Source organism: Mustela putorius, unplaced genomic scaffold (genome assembly GCF_011764305.1).
Source record: "Mustela putorius furo isolate JIRA1106 unplaced genomic scaffold, ASM1176430v1.1 tig00000485_pilon_pilon_pilon, whole genome shotgun sequence".
In the NCBI taxonomy this organism is placed as follows: Eukaryota; Metazoa; Chordata; class Mammalia; order Carnivora; family Mustelidae; genus Mustela; species Mustela putorius.
Genome location: NW_025421398.1, coordinates 144,858 through 168,635, shown reverse-complemented (window position 1 = coordinate 168,635; position 23,778 = coordinate 144,858). Strand labels below are relative to the sequence as shown.

Here is a 23,778-nt window from a genome sequence, read left to right as displayed (position 1 = left end):
TTGTAGGAGTCTTGGCAACCATCTTGTTCCATTGCCTTGACTCTCTGTTACAACCTGGAGCATTTTCTTAGACGCACACTGCTTCCTATGTCAAATGAGAGCAGTGAAAGTGGACACACTTGTCTTTTTTCTGATCTTTAAGGGGAAAACTTTCAAACTTTTTTGATTGAATATAAGAATAGCTCTGGGCTTGCAATATGTGTGTTTTTTTTAATGGATTTTTAAAATTATTTTTTTAATTTTTTTTATAAACATATAATGTGTTTTTATCCCTAGGGGTACAGGTCTGTGAATCACCAGGTTTACACATTTCACAGCACTCACCATCACTCACCATAGCACATGCCCTCCCCAATGTCCATTGTCCATTGTTTATTTACCATTACCAAGTCTAATTTTATTTACCATTTTAAAAACTTTCTAGTTTTTTAATTCTATTTTTCATTTATTTCTGCCCTAATTTTTATTTTTTTCCTTCCTTTTGCTACTTTTAAGTTTACTTTGTTCTTTTTGTAGTTTTTTTGAGCTGTTATATTAAGTTCTTTATTTGAAATCTTTTTTATATATACATTTATAGCTATAAAATTTCCTTTTATAACTGCTTTGCTGCTTCTCATAATTTTTTGGTATATATATTTTTTATTTTCCTCAAGATGTATTTTTATTCCCACTTTGTCTTCTTTTTTTGATTTTTTGTTTGTTTAAAAATGTGTATGTTTGTGTATTTGTAAATTTTCCAAATTTCCTTCTGTATTGATTTCTAGTTTCATATTATTTTGGCTGGAAATATATTCGATATGCTTTCTATATTATTGATTTGGGGGGGACTCTTGTTTTGTGGTTTAAAATGTGATCTATCCTAGAAAATTTTCCACATGTGTTTGAGAAGAATATCTATTATGATACTATTGGATGGAATATCCTGTAAATATGTTAGGTTCATTTGACATAGTTCTTGTTTGTTTGTTTTGTTTTGTTTGTTTGTTTGAGAGAGAGCAGGGCAGAGAGAATGAGCAAGGGGTAAGGGCAGAGACAGAGTGAGAAGACCCCCTCCTGAGCAGGGAGCCCAATGTGGGACTCTATCTCAGGACCCTGGGATCACGACCTGAGCCAAAGGCAAAGGCTTAACTGACTGAGCCACCCAGTTGTCCAGGCATAGTGTTTAAATTCACTATTTTCTTATTGATTTTCTGTCTGGATGATCTATCCATAGGTAAGAGTGGGGTATTATTGTCCCCGGATACTATTGTATTGCTATTTATTTCTCCTTTTTGTTTTGTTAGTATTTGTTTTATATATTTATGTGGCTCAATATTAGGTGCATGATATTTACAATTACTGTATTGATGAATTGATGACACTTTTCTTATTGTATAATGACTTTCTTTGAGTCCTGTGGTGATTTTTAGCTTATATAAACCCTATTTTGTCTGTTATAGTTATTGCCACCCTTGTTTTCTTTTGTTATCATTAGCTTGGAATATCTTTTTCCATCCCTTTACTCTCTGCCCATGTGTGTCCTTAAAGCTAAAGTGATTCTTTTATATGCAACATATTGCTGGATCTTGTATTTTTTGTTTGTTTTTTTAATCTATTCTAGCCTTTCTATGTCTTCCAACTGGATGATTCCATTCACTTACAGTTAAAGTAATTATTGATAGGTAAGGACTTAACTATTGCCTTTCATTCTTTTTATATTTCATAATTTATTTAAATTTTAGTTAATATATAGTGTAATATTAGTTTCAGGAGTAGAATTTAGTAATTCACCATTTACATATAACATTCAATGCTCATCACAAGTGACCTCCTAATAATTATTACTGACTTAGCCCATTCCCCTGCCCATCTCCCCTCCAGAAACAGTTTGTTACTTATAGTTAAGTGTATTATGGTTTGCCTTCCCCTCCCTTTTTTTTTTAAATTTTTTTCTTTCCCCAGTGTTTATCTGTTTTGTTTCTCTGTTAATTGTCTGCTCTTTTGTAGATGCTCTGCTTTTTATTTCCTGTCTTGTTCTTTTTGTTTGTAATCTGATGACTTTTTGTGGCAGTATGTTTTAACTTCTTTATCAAAATCTTTTGTGTATCTACTACATATTTTTTATATTTACCATTAAGCTTATATAAAATACGTTAGTTATAACATTCCATTTTATGTTGAAAACAACTTAACTTCTCCTATAACAACAGGTTATTGATGTTTTTACATTTTAGATCATTTTTATATTGTACTTTCAATAACAAATGATTGCAGTTATAGTTATTTTTAATAGGCTTGTTTTTTTAACATTTAAACTAGACTAGTAAATGATTTATATATCACCATTACAATATTAGAGAATCTGGTTTTGACTATACATTTACCTTTTGCAATAAATTAGGAGCCATCCATGCATCCATGTTGCCATCTTGATGACATCACCGTCCCCAAATCTCCAGTAAGTGTTACTTTATATTTATCTTTATTTTTAAGATTTGATTTGTTTATTTGACAGAGAGAGAGAGAGAGAGCTCAAGTTGGCAGAGTGGCAGGCAGAGGAAGATCAAGAGGCAGGCTTATTACCCAGCAGTGAGCCCGATGCAGGTCTTAATCCCAGGACCCTGGGATCATGACCTGAGCCAAAGGCAGCTGCTTAACTGATTGTGTCACCCAGGGACCCCTAAATTTTACTTTAGTTAATATATGACTATTTTTTATTTCTACTAATAGACATATCAATTTTATTGCTTTTAAAATTAAGGTCTTCTTCACATCATCAATTTTCTAAGTGTTGTTTACATTTGTGGTGGTAAGTATGTAATTCATGTATGTGGTGGTATGTAAGTAATTCAAATGTGAATTTTAAACTCTAGATCATTTAAACTCTGCTCCATTGTGGCAGATATTTGTCTTATTCATCACACCCACAAAAAATTAGTACTAAATAGGTCTTTGTTGATTGACTGAATGAATTAAGTGTTCTGACACTAGCATAGCTGACCAAACCAGAGAAAAAGGAGAAAATATAATGATTGTCAAATGGGTGAACCTGAGATAAAAAGACACTTTTAGCTTAGTTAGTTTGATATACACTCTGGATATCATTCCAATTTTGCATGGATTTTTGGAAAGCAAACAACTCCTCTCCTAAATAATAAATTTATTAATTGCCTTCCTTATGAGTCCTGACAGCAGTCAGCTTTGTGGGTTTCTGATTCCATTCCAAGAGGTTGAATGTTTGTTTGGTTTTTGTAATAGGCAACAGTGTCATGAGGAAAGACTTGTAGGATAAAATTTCTTAAAGATGGGAACACAGATGGCTGCCTATGGACTGTGAGGTGGGTGTTAATGAAAATGCATAGAGCAGTAAGGGAAGGGCAGCTCACAACCATAGGAAAGGTGCCCTGTGTTTTTGTTTTGTTTTGTTTTGTTTTACAAACAGATACCATTTCCCCTCTCCATGGAAATTTTCAAATTTACTTTGCTCTAACAACCACAAATACTTAGGACATTATGAACACAATATGGGCATTGAAGGATAAAAATAAACAAAAATTTAAGTAAATGTTATGTGTTTATCATTATTTCAGCCATGTTTTTCTATGCTTAACTGCTCAAAGAAATTACACAGGTTTCTAAATATTATACCAGGCTGTTAAACTAATGCAAAGGGTTTTATGGAATTTTCTATAACACCATCTCGATTTTCTACATTGGCTGTCACTCCTGAAAATTCTCAGTTTATAAATGTGCATATATTTACTATAATAATATTCACTGGTTATTTACCTGGTTTATTACTGTATTTTGATCCTTTCTAATTGTTCACTTTCTTCCATGTTTCCTTCTTATTTCTACAAATGTCAATCCATCACATGTTATGTAAAGTGAAACAAAGAGGAACAGCTGTTAGTAGAAAGGATTAATAGATGATTTGATGTTACTCTGTGAGATATTAAGTACTAGGCAAGGTATTTCCATATCATCATTTTAATATATTTCAGGAATACAGCATAGTTGTTATGCTTTAATTAAACCTTCATTAAGTCTTTATATATATATTTTTTCCTAACTCACAAGTCCGCCCTTCATGTCCCATTCCAAACCCACTCATTTTATGGAATAATTGTTTTATCTTCCCAGTACAATCTTCATTTAACTTATTGCTCTGGTGTGCTCCTTAGGCAGCACATATATTAACTTATTATTCTGGGTATACAAAAGGATAGGAATGGAATATTTTGTAATATGATATTTTGTCCTTTCTACACTACAGAGTCTGTGTAAGCATTCTTTGATCAGAGACCTAAGGAGGAGGTCCAAACTGAAGAAAAACAAATAGAAAAAAAGAAAATGTTCTCAGTCCTTTCTTGTAGTTTTATTTGCAGGAACCACAAGGGCAAAGACATTAAAATGTTTTTTTTCTTATTTTTTAAAATTAATTTTAAATTTTTTATTGGATTATGCTCCCTTAAACTCATCTGATACCATGAATAGAAAATCAAAGCAATCCACCAAACCGTGGGCTTTCCACCAGGCGCCCGGCCCTGAACTCGCAGAAACAGCTCCTGGAGGAATGGGCAGTCAGATGCCATCTTCCTCCAGGATGTGGAAGCATTCGCGGAGGCACGGGGTGTCCAGGGATGGAGTGGGGACAGTGCCCCACAGCTTCCCATCCCAGTGAAAGGGCGGTGTGCAGGGATCCTGTCGCCTCTCCTCTCCTTTGGGGAAGGCATTGGCCTAGTCCCCGAGTCCGCCTGAGCGCCAGAGCAAAAGGCCAAGCCTTGCCTACACCAGGAGATGATATATATTGCTGATCCACTTAAATAGACTTAAGATTCCAGCTTCTTTTCTATGTTAGAACTTCTCAAATGATGCTTCTCAGAGTTATCCTGATCTGAGCATACCACGGAAACAAGCTTCTTTAGCCATTTTAATGCAAGTTGAAATTAACTTTGTTTTACAATGCTATTGCCTTTTGGATAATTCAGTTTGATTCTGACATTAGCAACATCACCGTATAGCCAGTAACTCTGCAAAAGATGGTTTTCTTAGCATGATTCAAATAATATAAAAAAAACAGGGTGCCTGGGTGGCTCAGTGGGTTAAGCCGCTGCCTTCGGCTCAGGTCATGATCTCAGGGTCCTGGGATCAAGTCCCGCGTCGGGCTCTCTGCTCAGCAGGGAGCCTGCTTCCCTCTCTCTCTCTCTCTGCCAGCCTCTCCGACTACTTGTGATTTCTCTCTGTCAAATAAATAAATAAATAAATCTTAAAAAAAATAATAATATAAAAAAACAAAGGGAATGAATGTGGTTTGTTACATAATTTAGAATCTGAATCATTTTCTTCATCCTTCGAAAGTGGTAATTCCCATAGAATTGATATACGGATTCAGGTCCCCCCATGTCAAAGAGGAATATGTGAAACAGCCTTTGGAATAGAATGTGTTATTCTAAATGAGTACAGTTAAGCCAAATGCCTGTGCTGCATGGTTTTGCCTGGATGCATAGACTTTAGGCTTAAATAGGCATGAAATTTACATGGACATTTTACATCAAGCTTTCCATTTAATAACCACATTGCTGGTTTATAGAAACTGCTTTCTTTGGAGTTCTAGTTCTGTAGAATAAAGGAGGTAAAGTGTTTTCTTTTTGCTAATATGACAGGCAGAAGAATTTATATGAGAAAAGGTCTTTGAGGTCCAGTCTTACACTCAGTGTATCTAGAGCCATGTTATAGATTGTAATACTGCTGTCCATTAAGTAGTCTGCTTTCCATCCCTGCAGCCCTCCTCTCTGTGGCAGCTCAGGGGTTACTTCTGCATAATTTAAACTACTCTGCCAGATACAAGACAAAAATGCCATACTAAAACTTTTATAAAGTTAAAGGAATACTTTATCAATTTGAATGGCTCCCCCCAAACTCAAACTTTTATCTAACACAAATTTCTCACTTTCTTTTATAAACTTATATTTTATTTATTTAGCTTTTTAAATGTAGACTTCACACCCAACATGGGCTTGAATTCACAACTCTGAGAATCAAGAGTTGCATGCTCTACCAACTAAGCCACCCAGGCGCCCCTTATAAACTTATTTTTAAAACTGTTTAGGATTTACAGAATGATTGAGAAGTTAATTCCTATATGGCCCACATCAGTTTCCCTTATTATGAATATATATTCGTCCCTACTACATTTTTACATGCACTTTCCTTCCAGCTAACCTTACATGTTTTATTAATCAACATATAAACTGTATGTGCCAAGCATTGTTTTTTAAACAAGATTTTATTTATTTATTTATTTGACAGAGAGATTGTGAGAGAGAGCACAAGCAGGGAGAGGGGCAGGCAGAGGGAGAGTGAGAAGTAGGCTCCCCGCTGAGCAAGGAGGCTGGTGCTGGGCTCCATCCCAGAACCCTGGGCAGACACTTAACTGACTGAGCCACCCCGGTACTCCTAGGCCAAGCATTTTGAACTTACTAATTTTATGTTGATAGTCTTCAAAAGTTTTGGAAAGAATACACAAAGGAATTAAAAGATGTAGGGAGCCACATTCTATCTTCCTCCAAAAATCATCTGGATCTTTTTTTTTTTTTTCCAGTCAAAATACCCTACATTTTTTCCTCATTGTCCTCTTATTAACCATCTTACAAGTTATCACTGATAATAACATTTTCTAGATCACTGAAGCTCTAAAACCCTCGATATTTCATTTTTTCCTCCTCCTGTTCAGTCACTATGAAATTTTTCTTTAAATTACAGTTCAAATACATCACTTTTTAATTATTCTTATGGTGATGTCCATAATATCTAAAATGCTATTTAGGTTTTTTAATTAAACACACACAGAGGTAATGTGTAAGTGCTCAGGCTGCCATAACAAAATACTACAGTCTGGGTGGCAAGCGAAATTTCTCACAGTTTTGGAGGCTAAGAAGTTCAAGATCAAGGTGCCCATCAGCTCTCCCCTTGCCTAAGAAGGCTGCCTTTTAGCTGTATCCTCAAGAAATGGAGAAATAGAGGTCTCTAATGTTTCTTTTTATGAGGGAATTAATCCCATCATGAGGGCCTCACTCTCGTGACCTCATCTAAACCTAATACCTTCCACAGGCTCTATTTTCAAACACCATCACATTGGAGGTTAAGGCTTTAACACAAGAATTTTAGAGGGACAGTATTCAGTCCACAGGAGGCAGCAATGCCCAACCTCAGCACTAGAGAAAGTGCTGCATTAAGAGGAATTGTGAGGCCTGAGCTTAGATTTGTCTTATGGAGGACGAATGCTAGCCTAAAGGGCCACTGGGTGTTTCATCAAGGCAGTGCAGTGGTGAAAATTGTGTTTTAGGAGAGCAAATCTGGTGGTTGCTTATGGGATGAATTTTGCTGGAAGAAATCACAAGTAGGAAAACCATTTGGGGGAGTAATGTAACAATCTCTGAATAAAGACCCACATTATGATGACAGCACCTTAAATGCACCAGACATGAAGTTCTCCTGATGCTTCTACAAGAGGGGATCTCTTCCTTAAATCTACATTTTTCTTATGTTTAGGGGTTGCTCTTGGAACTCTTAAATTCCGCACTATATTGTGCTTGTTTCTGTACTTAGCCCTTCCACTTGGCAGTTCCTCTGGTAGGTAGCAAAGAGGCGTCAGAGCAATGCAAAACCCAAGCCAGAAGGTAGCCATCGTCGCGATGGGCCCCGGAGACCCAGACTCCTACCCAGCAGGATATGCTGCAAAAACTTCGTGGACTTGACCACATCGTTTGACATCCAGGGGGTTTGCTCAGCACTGAAAGACCCCCCCCCCCGTCGTTAACTAATTAACTGCTCTTTTGTTGTGTAAAAGTACCCCTCCTCCCCTTGCAATGAAAAGACCTTTCCCCCAGGGTTGAATTCAATGTAACTGCTCTTTTGCCTTTCTGTAACCACTTGGCTTTTAGGGCATGACACTTGACTCCTGTTTGAACAAGATACCCTCTCCTAATAGCCGGGGCATGGTCCCGTAGGTCACGTAGGCAAGGGGGGCTGCATGGTCATGTAGGTCACGTAGACAGGGGGCTGCATAGTCAGGTAGGCAGGATGTCTTTCTGCTGAGTAATAAGGTCAAACTTCCCCTCTTTGTTTCCCCTTCCCGCCTTTCTCTTCGCGCGAGGGGGTCTTCCAGGGCCAATCCACTAACACCAGGTATGCCTTTTTTCAAATGTTCAAATTGTCAGCCAATCGGCCCCGTCCCATCCGGGACTTGTTTGTACCTGTCTATAAAAATCCTGCACCACCCCAGCCAGGTGTGCTCAGCTAGCAGGAGCTGCTGACCACCCGCAGGCACGCGCTGACCACCCGCAGGCGCCTGCGTAACAATAAAGAACCTCTTGCTGTTTGCATCCTGTGGAAGTGTTGAATTCTTGGGTAAGGGGATCTGCGGGTCTTTCAGCACCACCAACGGGATCGGCCACCCCCCACCAAAGGACGCTCTCTGAGCTTCCTGGGTGGCAACTCTCAATGACTGCGCTTAGCAGGCTCCAAAAGCTGTGGAGTGGATGAATGAATTGCTATCAGTTCATTTCCGAACTGTCAGGGAAAGACAAGCTACCCGTCCTTCTCCCGGAAGGGATGGCAGCCTACCGACGACTGAGCGCGCCTCCTTTTCTCTAACAGGGCTTGGACTGATCAGTAGGGCCCTCCCCACCTTGGGATTCCACGCATCCTTTTAGCAGTAAGGAAAGACATAAGCAATAATATTCAACAGCCTTGGAGTACAGATTATGTCAACACATATGCAAATACAGAACTAAAGGAAATGGTTTTGTTGTTGAATGCCAGGCGCCTACCCTTTAAGAACTGGAGTCCCATCCGGTGCAGCCCGCCCCCTCCCAGGATGCCCTGCGCGGTCGTGAATCTCGCCCCCCATCCCAGGGTGCCTTGCCCGTGGGCTGGCTCCCGGTGGGATGGAGGATCGCAGCGGGAGCCCGAACGTGCTCTCGGGTGGTTGCCCCACCCATCCCGGCCTTGTCTTTTCAGCCTCTAGGGCTTGAAGTTCCCGCCAGGTCGTGGTTGGGCAAGAGCGATGCTACCTGGCCCGCCTTGGCTTTGAGGAGAGAGGAACGTCCAGAACCCCGGCAGCTTCCTTTCGGCGCTGAGCCCCGGCAGCCATGTCCACGGGGTTCTCCTTCGGGACTGGCATGCTGGGCTCCACCACCGTAGCCCCTGGCGGGACCCGCGCAGGCGGCGGTTTCTCCTTCCGGACGGGGGCATCTAGGTAACTGCGCTTCTGCACCTTCCCGGCGCTGGTCCTCTCCGTGAGACTCCGGTGGGTGGGCCCGTCCCTCTCCCTTCACGCTGGGTTCCTTTCTAGTGGGTCTGGGAAAAAGACAAACTTGCGCAGCATCAGCCTCATAGTCCTGCCTTTGGGGGTCTGGTCGGGAGGATGGTCATAGGGTTGTGAGGTCCCAGAATCCGCAATGGTTCACCCAGTGTCCCTGTCGAGTGGGGTCTGGCTGGGTGAAAGGGCCTGGGATTTCACGCTGAGCCCTAGCAGTGTGGCAGTCTGAGGCAGAACGAATGAACGACATTGTGGGTCATTCTGGGGTTTCAGAAAAAGACAATAGAAAAATGTTAAGGGGGACAATTAGAGTTTTATCGCTGATAATTCAGAATTCATTGAAGGATATACGGTTTTGGACTTTCCACTGCTTTAATGATTTCGTGGTATTTTAAACGAGTTCACCTCTTGGTACCTCATGGAACCCTGTCCTTTGTTACTGTAGTTTTTTGTTTTAAATAGGTGTTGCAGCATTTCTTGGTCGTCATTTTGAACAGTGTGCGTATTAGTTAGTATACATGAGTGTTATGGTGAAATGACTCACATTGTCTTCTAGTTACACTGAAAAATGTTGGTAGCGTATTTATCGTTTTTGTGCAACCTGCTAAACCACCGCTTCAGGCGATGACGAAATACAGCCAGCAGAGGTTTAGAAAGAGACATTAATAATAGTCAAAGGTCATTTTCATGGTGAGAGATTTAATTTTTAGAACTCAGTCTTTTTAAGGTAAAAGGGGAGGAGTTCATTACATCAAGAAGTGTGCATAGAAAATGTTACAAGGTATCTCCTGAAGCTTGAGGGATGTCATTGTAGAGTAAAAAGCCAAAAGTATCTTCCTTATATTAAAAAGGGGAGGTACAGGGGCGCCTGGGTGGCTCAGTGGGTTAAGCCTCTGCCTTCAGCTCAGGTCATGATCCGAGGATCCTGGGGTTGATCCATGGGGCTCTCTGCTTAGCAAGGGGCCTACCTCCCCCCCCCTTCTCTGCCTACTTGAGAGCTCTCTCTCTCTCTCTCTCTCTCTGTCAAATAATAAATGAAATCTTAAAAAAAATAAAAAATATAATTTACCAAGAAGAGGGGGGAGGTACAGACTACATAGTCAAGGAAAAAGTCTGGGAATTTCCCTTAATACCTCCTTTTCTCTCTGCACCCTTAATCAGAAAGGCCTGCTAATTTTAATTACCTAGTTTCCATTTGCTTCACTTCCAGTGCCACAACCCTGTTGCAAGCTCTTGTCATTCATGGAACAAATATTTATTGAACACAGTCCCATATAATGGACTGTTTTAGATGGTGAAATAAATAAGGGTACTGGCTCTTTCTTCCAGGTTTTCAACCAATAACCCCTTCTCATATTTGGCGAAAACTATTCCTATCATCCCCTACTTAGATTAGTTCAATGGAATCGCAATTGCTGTGTCAAAAATATACTTTGATGCCAATCTTTTTAAAAAAGATATAGTCAGAGTCATTTTTAAAATTCCCATTGACTGACTGTAATGATTTTTCATTATCCTTGGAATGAAGTAAAAATAAATCTTACCATGATCCACAAGCAAATAATCTGGAACCTTGTCAGATTCATCCTGAGCCCATCTCCTCATTTCAGTTTGTTCCAATTCAGTAATACAGACTTACTGGGAAAGGAATTATTTCATTTCAGGTACAGGCAAAGAAATAACTGAAACAAAGTTTCAAAGAAAGATACTTGCCCTTAATTTATGTGATGCACTTTGATATTTTCTGTTCTGTTCCATTTCATTTTTAAGATGGCAGTTATGATCTGCTAAGTTGATTTTATACTCCTGATGACTCCTAATCTTATTTTGAAAAATACTGCTGTATCAACTTTGGCATCTTCTCAGTTCCTCAGGGAGGCTTGGCCAAACCCTTTCCTGCTTGGGGGCATTTCCCTCTCATTAGAATTACCCTCCCACCTCCTTCCTCATATGCCAAGCTAGTGTCTTTTAGGACTCAAATGTTGGCATCTCCAGAGAGGACTTTTTATTTTTATTTTTATTTTTTTTAAGATTTTATTTATTTATTTGACAGAGAGAGATGACAAGCAAGCAGAGAGGCAGGCAGAGAGAGAGGGGGAAGCAGGCTCCCCAACGAGCAGAGAGCCCAATACGGGGCTCGATCCCAGGACCCTGAGATCATGACCTGAGCCGAAGGCAGCGGCTTAACCCACTGAGCCACCCAGGCGCCCTGAGAGGACTTTTTAGATCTGCCAGTGTGGAGGAGGTTTCCATCTTTATTGTACCCTGTAACATAGCACTTATCACAGTTGTGATCAGTTCATTGCATTTTTTTTTACTTATTTTCTGATCCCAGCAGTAGAATGGAAGCTCCACGAAGCGACGACCTTTTCATACTTTTTTTTTTTTTATCTCCAGTAGACAGTGGAGCTCTATACATTTTTTGAATGAATGAATGTTTGATTAATCCCTTTCTTTCACTGATTAGAAACTTCCTGAAGACAGGATCTGAGTCTTAAATTTACCACTCCCTCCTCTGTCCCTGTGACAGTTCCTGGCACATAAAGAGGGCTTTAATAAATATTTGTTGAATTACTGAGTAAAAGAATTACAGTGATCAGCTAGAAACATGGACACAGTCTTTAGAAGGGCCTAGATAAAGGGCCCTTGGTTGGTTCAGTCAGAACAGCATAACCCTTGATCTTGGGATGGTGAAAGCCCCACACTGGGTGGAGAGATTACTTTAAAAAAAAAAAAAGGAAAGAAAGAAAGAAGCTTGGATAAATGAATGAAAGGGAGACACTGTCTTAACATTTGTCTGGTGGAGTACTGGTTTGGAGACCTGAATTCCCCTAGTGCCATCTGATGATTTGGTCTCTATTTTTTTTAAAGATTTTTATTTATTTATTTGACACACAGAGACCACAAGTAGGCAGAGAGGCAGGCATAGAGAGAGGAAGCAGGCTCCCTCCTGAGCAGAGAGCCCGATGCGGGACTCGATCCCAGGACCCTGGCATCATGACCTGAGCCGAAGGCAGAGGCTTTAACCCCCTGAGCCACCCAGGCATCCTGATTTGGTCTCTTTAGGTAAGTCATTTTAGGGAAGTTACTCTCCAAGCCTCAGTTCCCGCATCTGGAACAGAGTTGCTGATGAGTCAAGTACTTAACATCATATCAGGCACTTGGTAAGTGCTCCCTAAATGCTACTTTCTAAGTCCACATTAGGGCATGCTGGAGAAGTGAAAACAATATTCCTGACCTGTTGGAGTCAACTGTAACATATTCTGATGAGCCATTGGCAGATAATAGTGGGTTGACGCAAAACTTGGTCCTGTTTGGGGTAGCTTTTAAATAAATTTCTCTCCTGCAGAGAAATTTCTTTTTTGCTTTCTTGAGTAAGAAGATTCCACTTTGATGTATTTCTTCGGTAATGTTTTCACATCTAATTATGAAACAGTGCCTTGTGTCTTCAGTTATCTTAAGTTGTCAAGTAATTTTAAATATTTTGTCTAAAAATACATAATTTCAGGAAAAATAAAAATACATAATTTCATTGTGCATCTTTATATGTTTATGGAATAGCAGTAAAACCAACTGGGATTACTGAATTATTTGGGAGGGAGGAGAGCATAATTACCATTTCCTTAATTTGAGGTCTTCAAATTTTGCCAATAACATTTATTAAAATACCTTTTTAGCTCAGTTGATTAAGTGTTCAAAGCTTTGTGCTTTGTTGGTGAGACCTGGCAACCCTGTTTTGCCAACCTTCTGTAGTTCACATAACTATGTTCCTAGAGATCATTTTAAAATCAGTGATAAACTAAGACACAGGGCCCGCTCCCTTTTTTTTTTTGCCCCCCCCCCCCCACTCAGTGTTGATGACTGGTTTCAAGTTCTATTCCCCTCACAGTGATTGGGTGGTGTAATACATTGTATAAAATGTGTTTAGTTGAATTTATTAAGTTCCTGATGATGACAGTAATAACATTTATTAAGTGAAGTTAATTCACCATGCATAAGCTCTTACTCTTGCAAAAAATCTGTTAAGTGGGCACAGTTATTAACATTTTGCATATGAGGAAACAGAGGATCAAGAAGGGTAAGTTATGTCACACAAGTCCCAGGACATTGGAGAGCTGCTACTGGAACCCAGCCATAACACTGCTACCTCCTTAAATTGCAGTGTCCCAGACGTAAGCTTTTTAAAACTGACCTTGACTTCTCTTGTGATTATGTCTGTTTGGAAGGGGCAGACAAGACAGAATAAAGATACCTATATAGGATGAATGGGAGCTCCCATTATGTTATGTGTTATAATCTCTTTTAACTCTCCTGTACAATTTTTGGAAGTGTCAGGTTGTCAAGACATTTTGTTTATTTTAATAATTTGTTCTCCCACTATAGATAGCAAATATGAGCCCCTGAGTTTTGATAAGAACAGTTGAAAGTTGTGAACTTTGTTCACATCACTTGCTATTACCAGCTGTTCTTTTTAAGCTTTCAGAAACTCTGAAGAGAATTTATGCTTATGAACACATAATCTGGATAGAGGGTAATTTTACTTTGTATTTTACTCTTGCCAGGTTATGTTTAGTCCTTTTCCTCTTCTCACCCCTACCCCAGTTCTTGATGCTGTTTTGGTGACAAGAAAAGTAACTGTATCCCCCTGTCCCTGCCTAAATCCATGAATATGGTGATAAAGCAACAGAGAGGTGGCCAAGATCACTTAAAATAACTTTTCTGAGTATGTTTTATTTTTCTTTATTTAGTAGTTGGGAAAGAACAAATGTATTTAGAAATGTAAACTATACATGAGTCATTCAAGAGGAAAATGATCCACATTCATAGGATTTCTCTGTGGCCATTTTAAAATATGCTAACTGTCAATAAAACTTAGAAAAGGAGAATATGTGATAATGTGTATGATTTCCTGGGATCTGAAATCTTTTGTATGTGACTTATTTTTAAAGAGAACAGGAGAATATTTGAATTTGGTTGGTTAAAAATAAATTGTTAGTTCTTTTTGTATTTTATGGCAATATATTGAATATGTGAAAAGAAAGAAGGTGTTTAACCTTGAAGAGTTAATTTTTATTTTTCTTAAGGAAATACTGGCTCTAGTAGACTTTATTTTGTGTTTTTTATAAATAAGCAACCCTTCAGTGGGGCTCAATTTTGGAACTCTTGGAAGCACTGCAACTCCTGCAACAACATCTGCTCCTTCAGGTGGTTTTGGAACCGGGCTCTTTGGATCAAAACCTAGCACTGGTTTCACTCTGGGAGGAACATATACAGGTAAGGAGCATTGTCACATTTCAGGGAATAGGTATGGGATATTCTTTTTAGGGTTCTGCTTTAGATCTCTTCCCTTTATAGGGATTGTCATTGGTGTCAGACCTAAAAATTGGTAGATATTAAGATGTAAAAATATATAGGGATGTGGAATTAAGGGCCAGTGATAGGCCTAACATTGGTTATGATCTATTCTAGTGTAAAAGAAAACACACATTTAGGTGTTGTTGGATGGCTCAGTTGGTTAAGGGTCTAACTCTTGATTTCCACTCGGGTCATGATCTCATGCTTGCAGAATGAGACCTTCTTTGGGCTTTTAGCTCCTTGGGGAGTCTGCTTGAGATTCTCTCTCTCTTTCCCTATCCTCCTGTTGCATACTGCACCCTCCTTCCCCCAAGCTCTTTCTCAAAATTAAATAAATCCTAAAAATAGAAGAGGCACAAATTTAAAGAAATGAGATTTTTTTAAGAAAGATTTTATTTATTCATCAGAGAGAGTGAGAATAAGCAGGGGGAGTAGGAGGCAGAGGGAGAGGCAGGCTCCCACCGAGCAAGGAGCCCATTGCAGAACTTGATCCCAAGACCCTGGGATCATGATCTGAGCTGAAGGCAGCCACTTAATAACCAACTGAGCCACGCAGGCATCCCAAGATATCTCTTTTCAAAATAACTTCTTTTTTGGTATACTTGACACAAAGAAGATATACCTCTTTAAATATAAAGAATTAATTTAATTTTTACATTAGAGTATATAATGCAGTGTTTCACCTTAGTGAAGATAAGTCAAGTTTACCAATTTGGATGTTAATTTAATTTAGCATATGTGGGGCAGTCAGCATCCTTTCTTGCTATAACATTATAATTTACCTTCCTAAGAGGCGTTTTAAGTTTTTATATTATTAAAACAGTTGTTTTGATGGGAAAAGGGCAAGAGGTCAAGGTTTCTGGTAGACATTTTGATAATAAAAATCTGTTTTTTAATACTTAAAGATACTTGGTTATTAAAAATATGTTTCAGTAATGCTGCCATTTCAAAAGCTTATTTCTTTATTTACTCTTTATTCTGTACCCTCAGGGCCTCTTGGTCTCTGTTACCACTTTATGCATTGACATTCCAGCTTTGATTGCAACTTTTCACAGCCACACATAGAAAATGTAAGAACTGGGGGTGCCTGGGTGGCTCAGTGGGTTGAGCCGCTGCCTTCGGCTCAGGCCATGATCTCAGGGTCTTGGGATCGAGTCCCGCATCTGGCTCCCTGCTCAGCAGGGAGCTTCTTTCTCTCTCTCTCTCTCTGCCTGCCTCTCTGTCTACTGTGATCTCTCTCTGTCAAATCAATAAATAAAATCTTTAAAAAAAAAAAATGTAAGAACTGCAGGAATGCGGGAGCCTCCAGTGAGCTTCTTGAAATGACTTTGTGTGCCAGTGTTTGCTTAGAGTAGATTTTTTTCTCCTTGCCTAATGTTGTTATAAGCAGTAGTTGTTTGCATTTATAAATCTTATTCCCTATATAATTATATATAGCCTATAATTTGAAAACCAGTGCTATAGGAAGAACGTTTCTATTAGCGGTTATGGTAGAAGATACTGGTTGTTGTAGTATCATATCCTGAGGATGACTCTAAGTCTTGCCCTTGTAATAAACCCTCCAAAATGTCATCTGCCATTGATGATTAAATTTTATTTCTCTTTTTGTCCCCAGGAATAGCAACTGCTATAACTACAGGATTAACTCTGGGTAAGAATTTTTTTTAATTTTTTATTTTTTATAAACATATATTTTTATCCCCAGGGGTACAGGTCTGTGAATCGCCAGGTTTACACACTTCACAGCACTCACCAAAGCACATATCCTCCCCAATGTCCATAACCCCACCCCCCTTCTCCCAACCCCCCTCCCCCCAGCAACCCTCAGTTTGTTTTGTGAGATTAAGAGTCACTTATGGTTTGTCTCCCTCCCAATCCCATCTTATTTCATTGATTCTTCTCCTACCCACTTAAGCCCCCATGTTGCATCACCACTTCCTCATATCAGTGAGATCATACGATAGTTGTCTTTCTCCGCTTGACTTATTTCACTGGGTAAGAATTTTTGAGGAAAGATCCCAGATCTGTGGTTTTTTTCTCTTCTCTTTCTTATTATCTCACAGAGCTGGGGTATAGAAGGAAGCATGTAAGGAACCTAATAGATCACAGACACTGACTCATTATACAGCCTTTCAGTACTGGAGTTTTTAAAAAAGTCAATGACTTTTTAATTCAGAAAAAAACCTTTAAATACATAAATGGTTTTATTCTCTGGAGGTTTATTTTACATTGTATTTTTATAGTCACTTGAACCCTTTTAGTGAAGAAAAAAAAAAAGGCAACAAACTCTAGACCAGAAGTCTTAGAATTAAGCCCTGGTTGTACCTCCAAATCATTGTGAGGTCTTAGGTATTCATGTAGTATCTGTCAGCTTTTGGTTATCTGGAAAACAAGGGTAGGACTGAAAGGTTTATGGATTTCTTTCCAGCTCAAAAACACCATGGTTCTCTGTAGCGGTATGCCAAAGGGAATGTGAGTAAGTAGGATGACAGTTAATAATGTCAAAGGAAATGACTGAATGAAAGGACAGTGAGGAAACTCAGTTAGTTAAATTTATTAATTTAATTAACATTTGAAGTAAACTACAGATTGGTGGACTTCTTCATTTGGATGCTACTCATCTGTTACCAGCAGAAAGTGTAACCCATCTATTCACTTCCAGAGTTTTGGACAGGATTGGCTTCGAGGCAAGCAGTTGGATTTTCTTCTTTTCTGAGATTTTAGGACCCATACAGGATTCCAAAGCACTGTACCCTGGCAGGAATTTCTGGTTGTGGTAAGGGCAATCCAGAAGTTTAATTTCTGGCAGCTGCTTCTCTCAGTGCCTTTAGGGAAAGCCAAAATGCAGGTCATTATGTATTTCCTTGTTTAATAGTTTGGAGCAGCTACTACTTCCTAACTCTGTTGCCTTGAGTATATATAATGCTTTGAACATTTAGTATTAGCTGTTGGTGTGGTGATGATACTGGTGGTGCAGGTGGTACTAATGATGTCAAGAGCATGAGCATGAGTATGAGTAAGGCATTCAGTGGGTGATGAGGTGAAGGTGACTGGCAGGTATAGTAACATGTTCTTGTATGAACTGATAAGTGCTCTAACATGTATGAAAGGCACCAAGGGAAGTAGAGGAAGATAAGAGTAGAAGTTTATTTTGGGGGCAGGAAACATCATTCCTGATGGAGAAGTGCAACAGCCCAGTCATAAGGGGATTCAGGGAAGTAGGAAAAGTACTTGGTTAGAATTTAGGATTCAGAAGTGGGAATGGTAGGGAAAGAGGGGGTGTGAAGAGCAGATTGGAAGTAGATAGGAAAGGTGGTTGTGTGCCACGCCTTTTGACTCTAGGGTAGAGATAGTATAGAGCTAATAAGAGCCTTCAGTCAGAGAGAATCACCAGGGTATTATTTTTTGTTGGTGTTCTCACTTCTTCTTTTTTAAAGTAACTGAAATAATTCCAAGAATAGATTAAAGTTTAGAGGGACTGATAGCACAGAAACAAATTAAGAGGTTATAATTGTTCTTGAGAGGAAGATGACCTGAGCTAAGGGTTTTGAGGATGCTTGTAATCCAGAGCTATTTCTGCAGTAGAATCAGCAGGATTCGTGGCTAATAGAATGCAGGAGAGAGAAGGGCTGTTAGGGGTGATTATGGTTTCTGGCTTGAGCAACTGAGTGGACCATGGCAGGGGGTTTAGGAAATGTTTTGTGTAGGGAGGCATAGAGGTGCAAAGTTAAGGGACATCCCGGTAGAACTAACCAGTGGAGGTGTAGGTGTAGATTTAGACCCATGAGATTCTGTAGTTGGGAAGTATGGGAGCAGGCCTGGAGCCATAGGCAGTATCATTTAAGAACTGAACAGAGGAAGGAGATGGACAAAAGCAGACTGGAAGGAGTAGCCAGAGTTGACAGAAGTAAAGGAAGAGGAAACAGTAGACAATGGTGGTTTAAATAGCGTTGGAGGGGAGGAATATTTTTCTGTTGAGTATAGAGCAAAGGAGGGGTAAGTGCTGTTTCAGGTAAATCCAGGGGTAGAACTGAAATTGGATTTCAATATTACCACATTGATGGGACTTTTTCTTGCTTTTCCTAAGGTCATAGCATCCTCTTTTTTAATTATTCACCATGATTTGGTTCCAACTTCTGTATTTTCCTTTTTTATACCTACCCACGTATCCTTCTAGCTACAAAAGTAGGGTCATGAACTTTTAGGGATCCTGATTGAAACCGATGTAATACATATACAGTTATGGTAAAATAGGATTTGTTTGCTTGTTTGACACAGGAACGCCAGCTACTACATCTGCATCTACAACAGGTTTCAGTTTAGGATTCAGTAAACCTGCCGCATCTGCCACACCATTTGCTCTCCCTATTACTTCTACCTCAACTAGTGGTCTAACTCTTTCATCTGCTCTGATGTCAACTCCAGCAGGTGAGGCAGAATGGAAAAAGTCACGTTTTGTGGTTGAATTTTGTTTTGTTTTTGGCTAGTGAGTACAGGTATCCACCTTATTAAAGATAACTTCAGTTTTGGAAAGTTTTTATTTTAATCACTCAGCAATTATGATCCTACAAAGGTCATCATTGGCTTTAAAGCAGCAGGGGCCATCCTGGAAGTTGATCTCTGTTTACAGAGCAAGGCAGGGACAGGGTGAGAGGTAGAATGTAAAACTATTAATATTCACTTTGTTTTCAAGGAGCATATTGGTGACAAGAAAGGATAAAGAATTTGCATCAGCCTTGCCTGCCTTAGGATTCATTCCATTTTGAAGGCGAATTTGGTGTCCTGGATTGAAAACTCTTTATTATTCTCTGGAATCAGTTACCTTATACCATTCTAGTGTTACCTAGAACTCTTATTTGTATCACTAGCGTTTGCCTTACGGTCTTCTTTCTCTTTATTCTTGAGTATATGTAATTTTATCTTTAGCAAGTATTTTTTTAGGAAAAACTAGAGGGAATTTTGTCATGGATGTGAGGGCTGTCTTTTTCGGTGGTGGTGGGGAATGTTTTGTATTTTCTCCAGTGTTCTTAGAAATGATGTTTCCTTTTGACGCCTTACAGTTTTACTTTTTATAGCATCTACAGGATTTACCCTAAGTAATTTGGGTGGAACAACAGCTACAACTACTACCCCATCAACAAGCCTTTCCTTAGGGGGAGCCTTAGCTGATTTGGGAGGTTCACTTTTCCAGAGTTCAAATACAGCCACATCAGGTAATTAATGGTATTCATTTTCTGAAATAGTGAATATTTATATTTAAATTTACTTTATCTGTATTTTGACCTTTTGAGCAGACCACTTTGTCTCTTTAACCTGAATGTTTTGTTAGTATGAAAACTGAATTATAAAATAATGGTTTTCATGCATAATTGGATATCATAGCCATATTGTAGAAAAAAAATTTTCTGCTTCTCAGTATTGACTGACTATATAAAGAAACAAAGAAGGGCCTGTTTAAGGAGCCTATAAACTATTCTAGAGAAATTTATCAATAAATGGTAGTTGTAGAGTCTTGGATCATTTGGTATCTTAAGTTCATTGTGAAACAACTTGACCTTTCAAGCCCAGGTTTTAAGAATGGCTTTCCAGGGGGCGCCTGGGTGGCTCAGTGGGTTAAGCCGCTGCCTTCGGCTCAGGTCATGATCTCAGGGTCCTGGGATCGAGTCCAGCATCAGGCTCTCTGCTCAGCAGGGAGCCTGTTTCCCTCTCTCTCTCTGCCTGCCTCTCCATCTACTTGTGATTTCTCTCTGTCAAATAAATAAATAAAATCTTTAAAAAAAAAAAAAAGAATGGCTTTCCATTACAGGCATCAGGAAAGGGTATTAGCGTGCTTCAAAGAAAAGGTTTTAGAACACAAGTATTAAATTTATTATAGTCAAGCAAAATACTAAAGTATCAATTCAATTGGCAGAGAATACTTAATATTTTCCATCTTGGATTGATTTTTCATTTCTTTCTTATTTTGAAATTACCTTCATGTTAAGGATTCTGTCGATGTTTTGAGTATTCAAATATACTATAAATATATTTATATATAAATATAAATGAATGAATAATAGAGGAAACATGATACTATATATAATGTAATATAATACCATGTAGGAGTGAGAAGAGCTTTCCTCTGATTTGAAATCATTGTATAATTATCTCACATAGCAATATAATATCAAGAATTTCTCTTTAACAATTTATGAGTTAGGAAAAACATATTTTTTGGCATTGAAACATGTTAAAATCATAGCATTTCCAGTAATACATATGTTCATGTATAATGGCTATTTAATTTCAGAAGTTTTACTCAACACCTCATAGGTGTCTAATACTTGGTCGTGTGGGAGAGATGAAGGAGTATGACCTAGTGTTTTCTATTAAACAGCTCTTTCATGTCCTCTGTTCAGGTACTAAATTTAGTGAAGAAACTCTGGGTCAGTGGAAGGGGAAAAAAGGAGTTGGTGAAGATAATCTGTAAAAATTTGTAGCATTCAGGTTTGCATTATCTTTCAGATACTTGTCTTTGTCACTGTAGTCTCACCTTGTAGGAATTCAAAATATATCCTAATAACTAAATCACTGGATGACTGTAACATACATTTCTTTGTAGGATAAGTATTTAAACATCTCTCCTAAAGAGTCCTATGAGAGCAAAACACAAAAATAACAGAAAGGGGAGGTGGAGGATGTTTTTGTGTCTTGCTAATGAGTTTTTAGGCCTGCTACAATTTTTATTAGGCTCTAGACACATGTCAGTGCTTGATTTATGGTTGCGCTAACTAAAGATACCCCTGTTTGTTTGTTTTTTTTAATGGACATTTATTTAGCTGTATATTTTTTTCACACATTGTCGGTATTTAAATCCACTCTTCATATATCCCCTGCTTTTATTCAATACATCTACTGTTTCCTCTGTTTAAAGTAAATAGCATCTGTCCAAAAAGAACCACAGTTATGTGAGCTTGGTAATGGATGGACTTAGATGATTTACCAATGCATGGTCTTTAAAATTTTGCTACTTGATTTACAAGCATACATTCATGACTTAAGATTAACTGTAGTTTAGCCCCTTCAATTCCTTTTGTCAGTGAGGTAGGATTTAAATAAATGAAGTCTATTTCTTTCATTAAATTTTTTTTGAAAAAGCTTGGGAGTATGAAATTTGATGTTTGAACTGTAAGGCTTCTAACTCTCAGTTCTTTAAATTTCATGAATAATGAAACTATTTGCTTTATAAGATTTATAAGATTTGCTGAAATCTTATAAATCATTACCGGATTATTTTATTTATGTAATTTATTTATCTGTTACCAGCTTTCCTGAGGTATAATTGAGAAGTAAAATTGTAAAATACTTAAAGTGTAGAGCATAGTAATTTCATATATACATGCCCATTGTAAATGCCCATCAAGTTAATTAACACATCCAATACTTGATAATTTTAAAAGTATCCAATTACAAAGCATGACTAGAGGACAAGAAGTATTCACCTGGAAATATACAAACTAAAACTGCTTTTTCAGGAGGATTTAAAAAAAAACAAGTAGTATATTCACATTTATTGAATTAACAGATAAACTCTGACCTTTTTAGTAAAGAAAAATTAATAGACCCGTAAATATAGAGAACTGGTGGTTGCCCGAAAGGGTAGGGAGGAAAGGCAAAATGGCTGAGGGGGAGTTGGTACAACCTTGCAGTTATGGAATAAGTCACAGGGATGGATATAATCAGTCGTACTGCAATAAGGTTGTATGGTGACAGATAGGGTAGTGACACTTGTGGTGAACATAGCATGTATAGACTTTTCAAGTCACTTTTGTACACTAATGTGACATTGTGTGTCTATACTTTTAAAAATTACCTAAAAAGTAAAGAAGTTAAAATTATATTATCCAGACTACATACACCATTAAAATCCCAGCCTTAGACTTACTCCATGTTATTTGTTTAAACCAATTATGAAGAAAAATGGGATCCAGCTTGAAAGCATTTGAGAATTTTGTCCATTGAGGGAAAATCATTGTAAAGACTTTGTAAATTATATTTGGTTTATTTGTAGGACTTGGACAGAATGCTTTAGGCTTGACTTTGGGAACCACAGCAGCTGCTTCAACTGCAGGCAATGAAGGTCTTGGTGGTATAGATTTTAGTACCTCATCAGATAAAAAGAGTAAGTAATGTTCTGTTGTAACTGTAACTTAAATTTCTATGTCAGTAAGATTTTTAGTTATATGCTCAGTAGTAAAGTTTTTACTTTTAAAATTTACTTTATATCTCACAAATTTTTTGTGTATTATGTATTTAAGATTTTATTTTCATAGAAAACTGAGTTTTGTTTATGCATATGGTTATGTAGCTATCAGTGTGTGTATTAATATATGTTCTTAAGTTGGGATCATGAACACATATATGGTATATAAGTTGATACTTGAGCAACATGCTTTGAACTGGTTAGGTCCACTTATATGCGAATTTTTTCCAGTAAAAGTGGAGTACTGTAAATGTGTTTTCCTTATGATTTTCTTAATATTTTCTTTTCTCTATCTTATTTTATTGTAAGAATGCAGTATGTAGTACATATAACATACAAAGTGTGTGTTAATAGACTTTATATTGTCAGCAAACATTCTGGTCAGCAGGAAGCTATTAGTAAAGATTTTGGGGGGTCAAATTATGTACAGATTTTCAACTGCCTGGGTGTTTAGGACCCTTAATCCCGGCATTGTTCAAAGGTCAACTGTATTGCTTTGTAACCTGTTCTTTCTCATATGCTATATCACCAATATTTGTCAGTCCAGTAATTCTTTAGGAGTGTTTTATTGCTGCTTAAATCAGCTTTATGAATCGATACATCATTAATCAGCCATCATTCCATTATTAGTGTTTGTATTCAGTTCGTATATTCTAGGAAGTATCAACATATTGAGCATCTTTATGGGGAGAGGCAATGTGGTATTGTAGCTCAAGGGGATAGACTTGAGCTGAAATCTGGCCTCAAATCCCCTCAACTGTTGATAAGCTCTGTGACCTTGTTCAAGTTATTTATCCCTCTGTGCTTTAGTTTCTTTATCTGTGAAGTGGGGAGAAAAAACAGTAACTACTTGACGTTGTTGGTCCAAGGATTACAG

The 23,778-nt window shown here is 38.2% G+C and overlaps 1 protein-coding gene across 3 annotated transcripts in view; it reads left to right on the top strand.

The window, feature by feature from the left end:
* Positions 1–8,884: 8,884 nt before the first annotated feature.
* LOC101683581 (nucleoporin p58/p45-like) overlaps positions 8,885–23,778 on the top strand; it is a 57,548-nt gene continuing 42,654 nt past the window's right edge. The window contains exons 1-6 of one of the 3 annotated variants that reach the window (XM_045080643.1): positions 8,886–9,241; positions 14,436–14,578; positions 16,275–16,310; positions 18,938–19,087; positions 19,735–19,872; positions 21,058–21,218. In XM_045080643.1, the coding sequence (XP_044936578.1) occupies positions 9,135–9,241; positions 14,436–14,578; positions 16,275–16,310; positions 18,938–19,087; positions 19,735–19,872; positions 21,058–21,128 (645 nt within the window). In that variant the 5' untranslated portion in view covers positions 8,886–9,134 and the 3' untranslated portion in view covers positions 21,129–21,218. Of the gene's footprint in view, positions 9,242–14,435; positions 14,579–16,274; positions 16,311–18,937; positions 19,088–19,734; positions 19,873–21,057; positions 21,219–22,709; positions 22,821–23,778 lie in introns of those variants that run through there. The other 2 variants (XM_045080640.1, XM_045080644.1) reach the window with 2 other exon arrangements.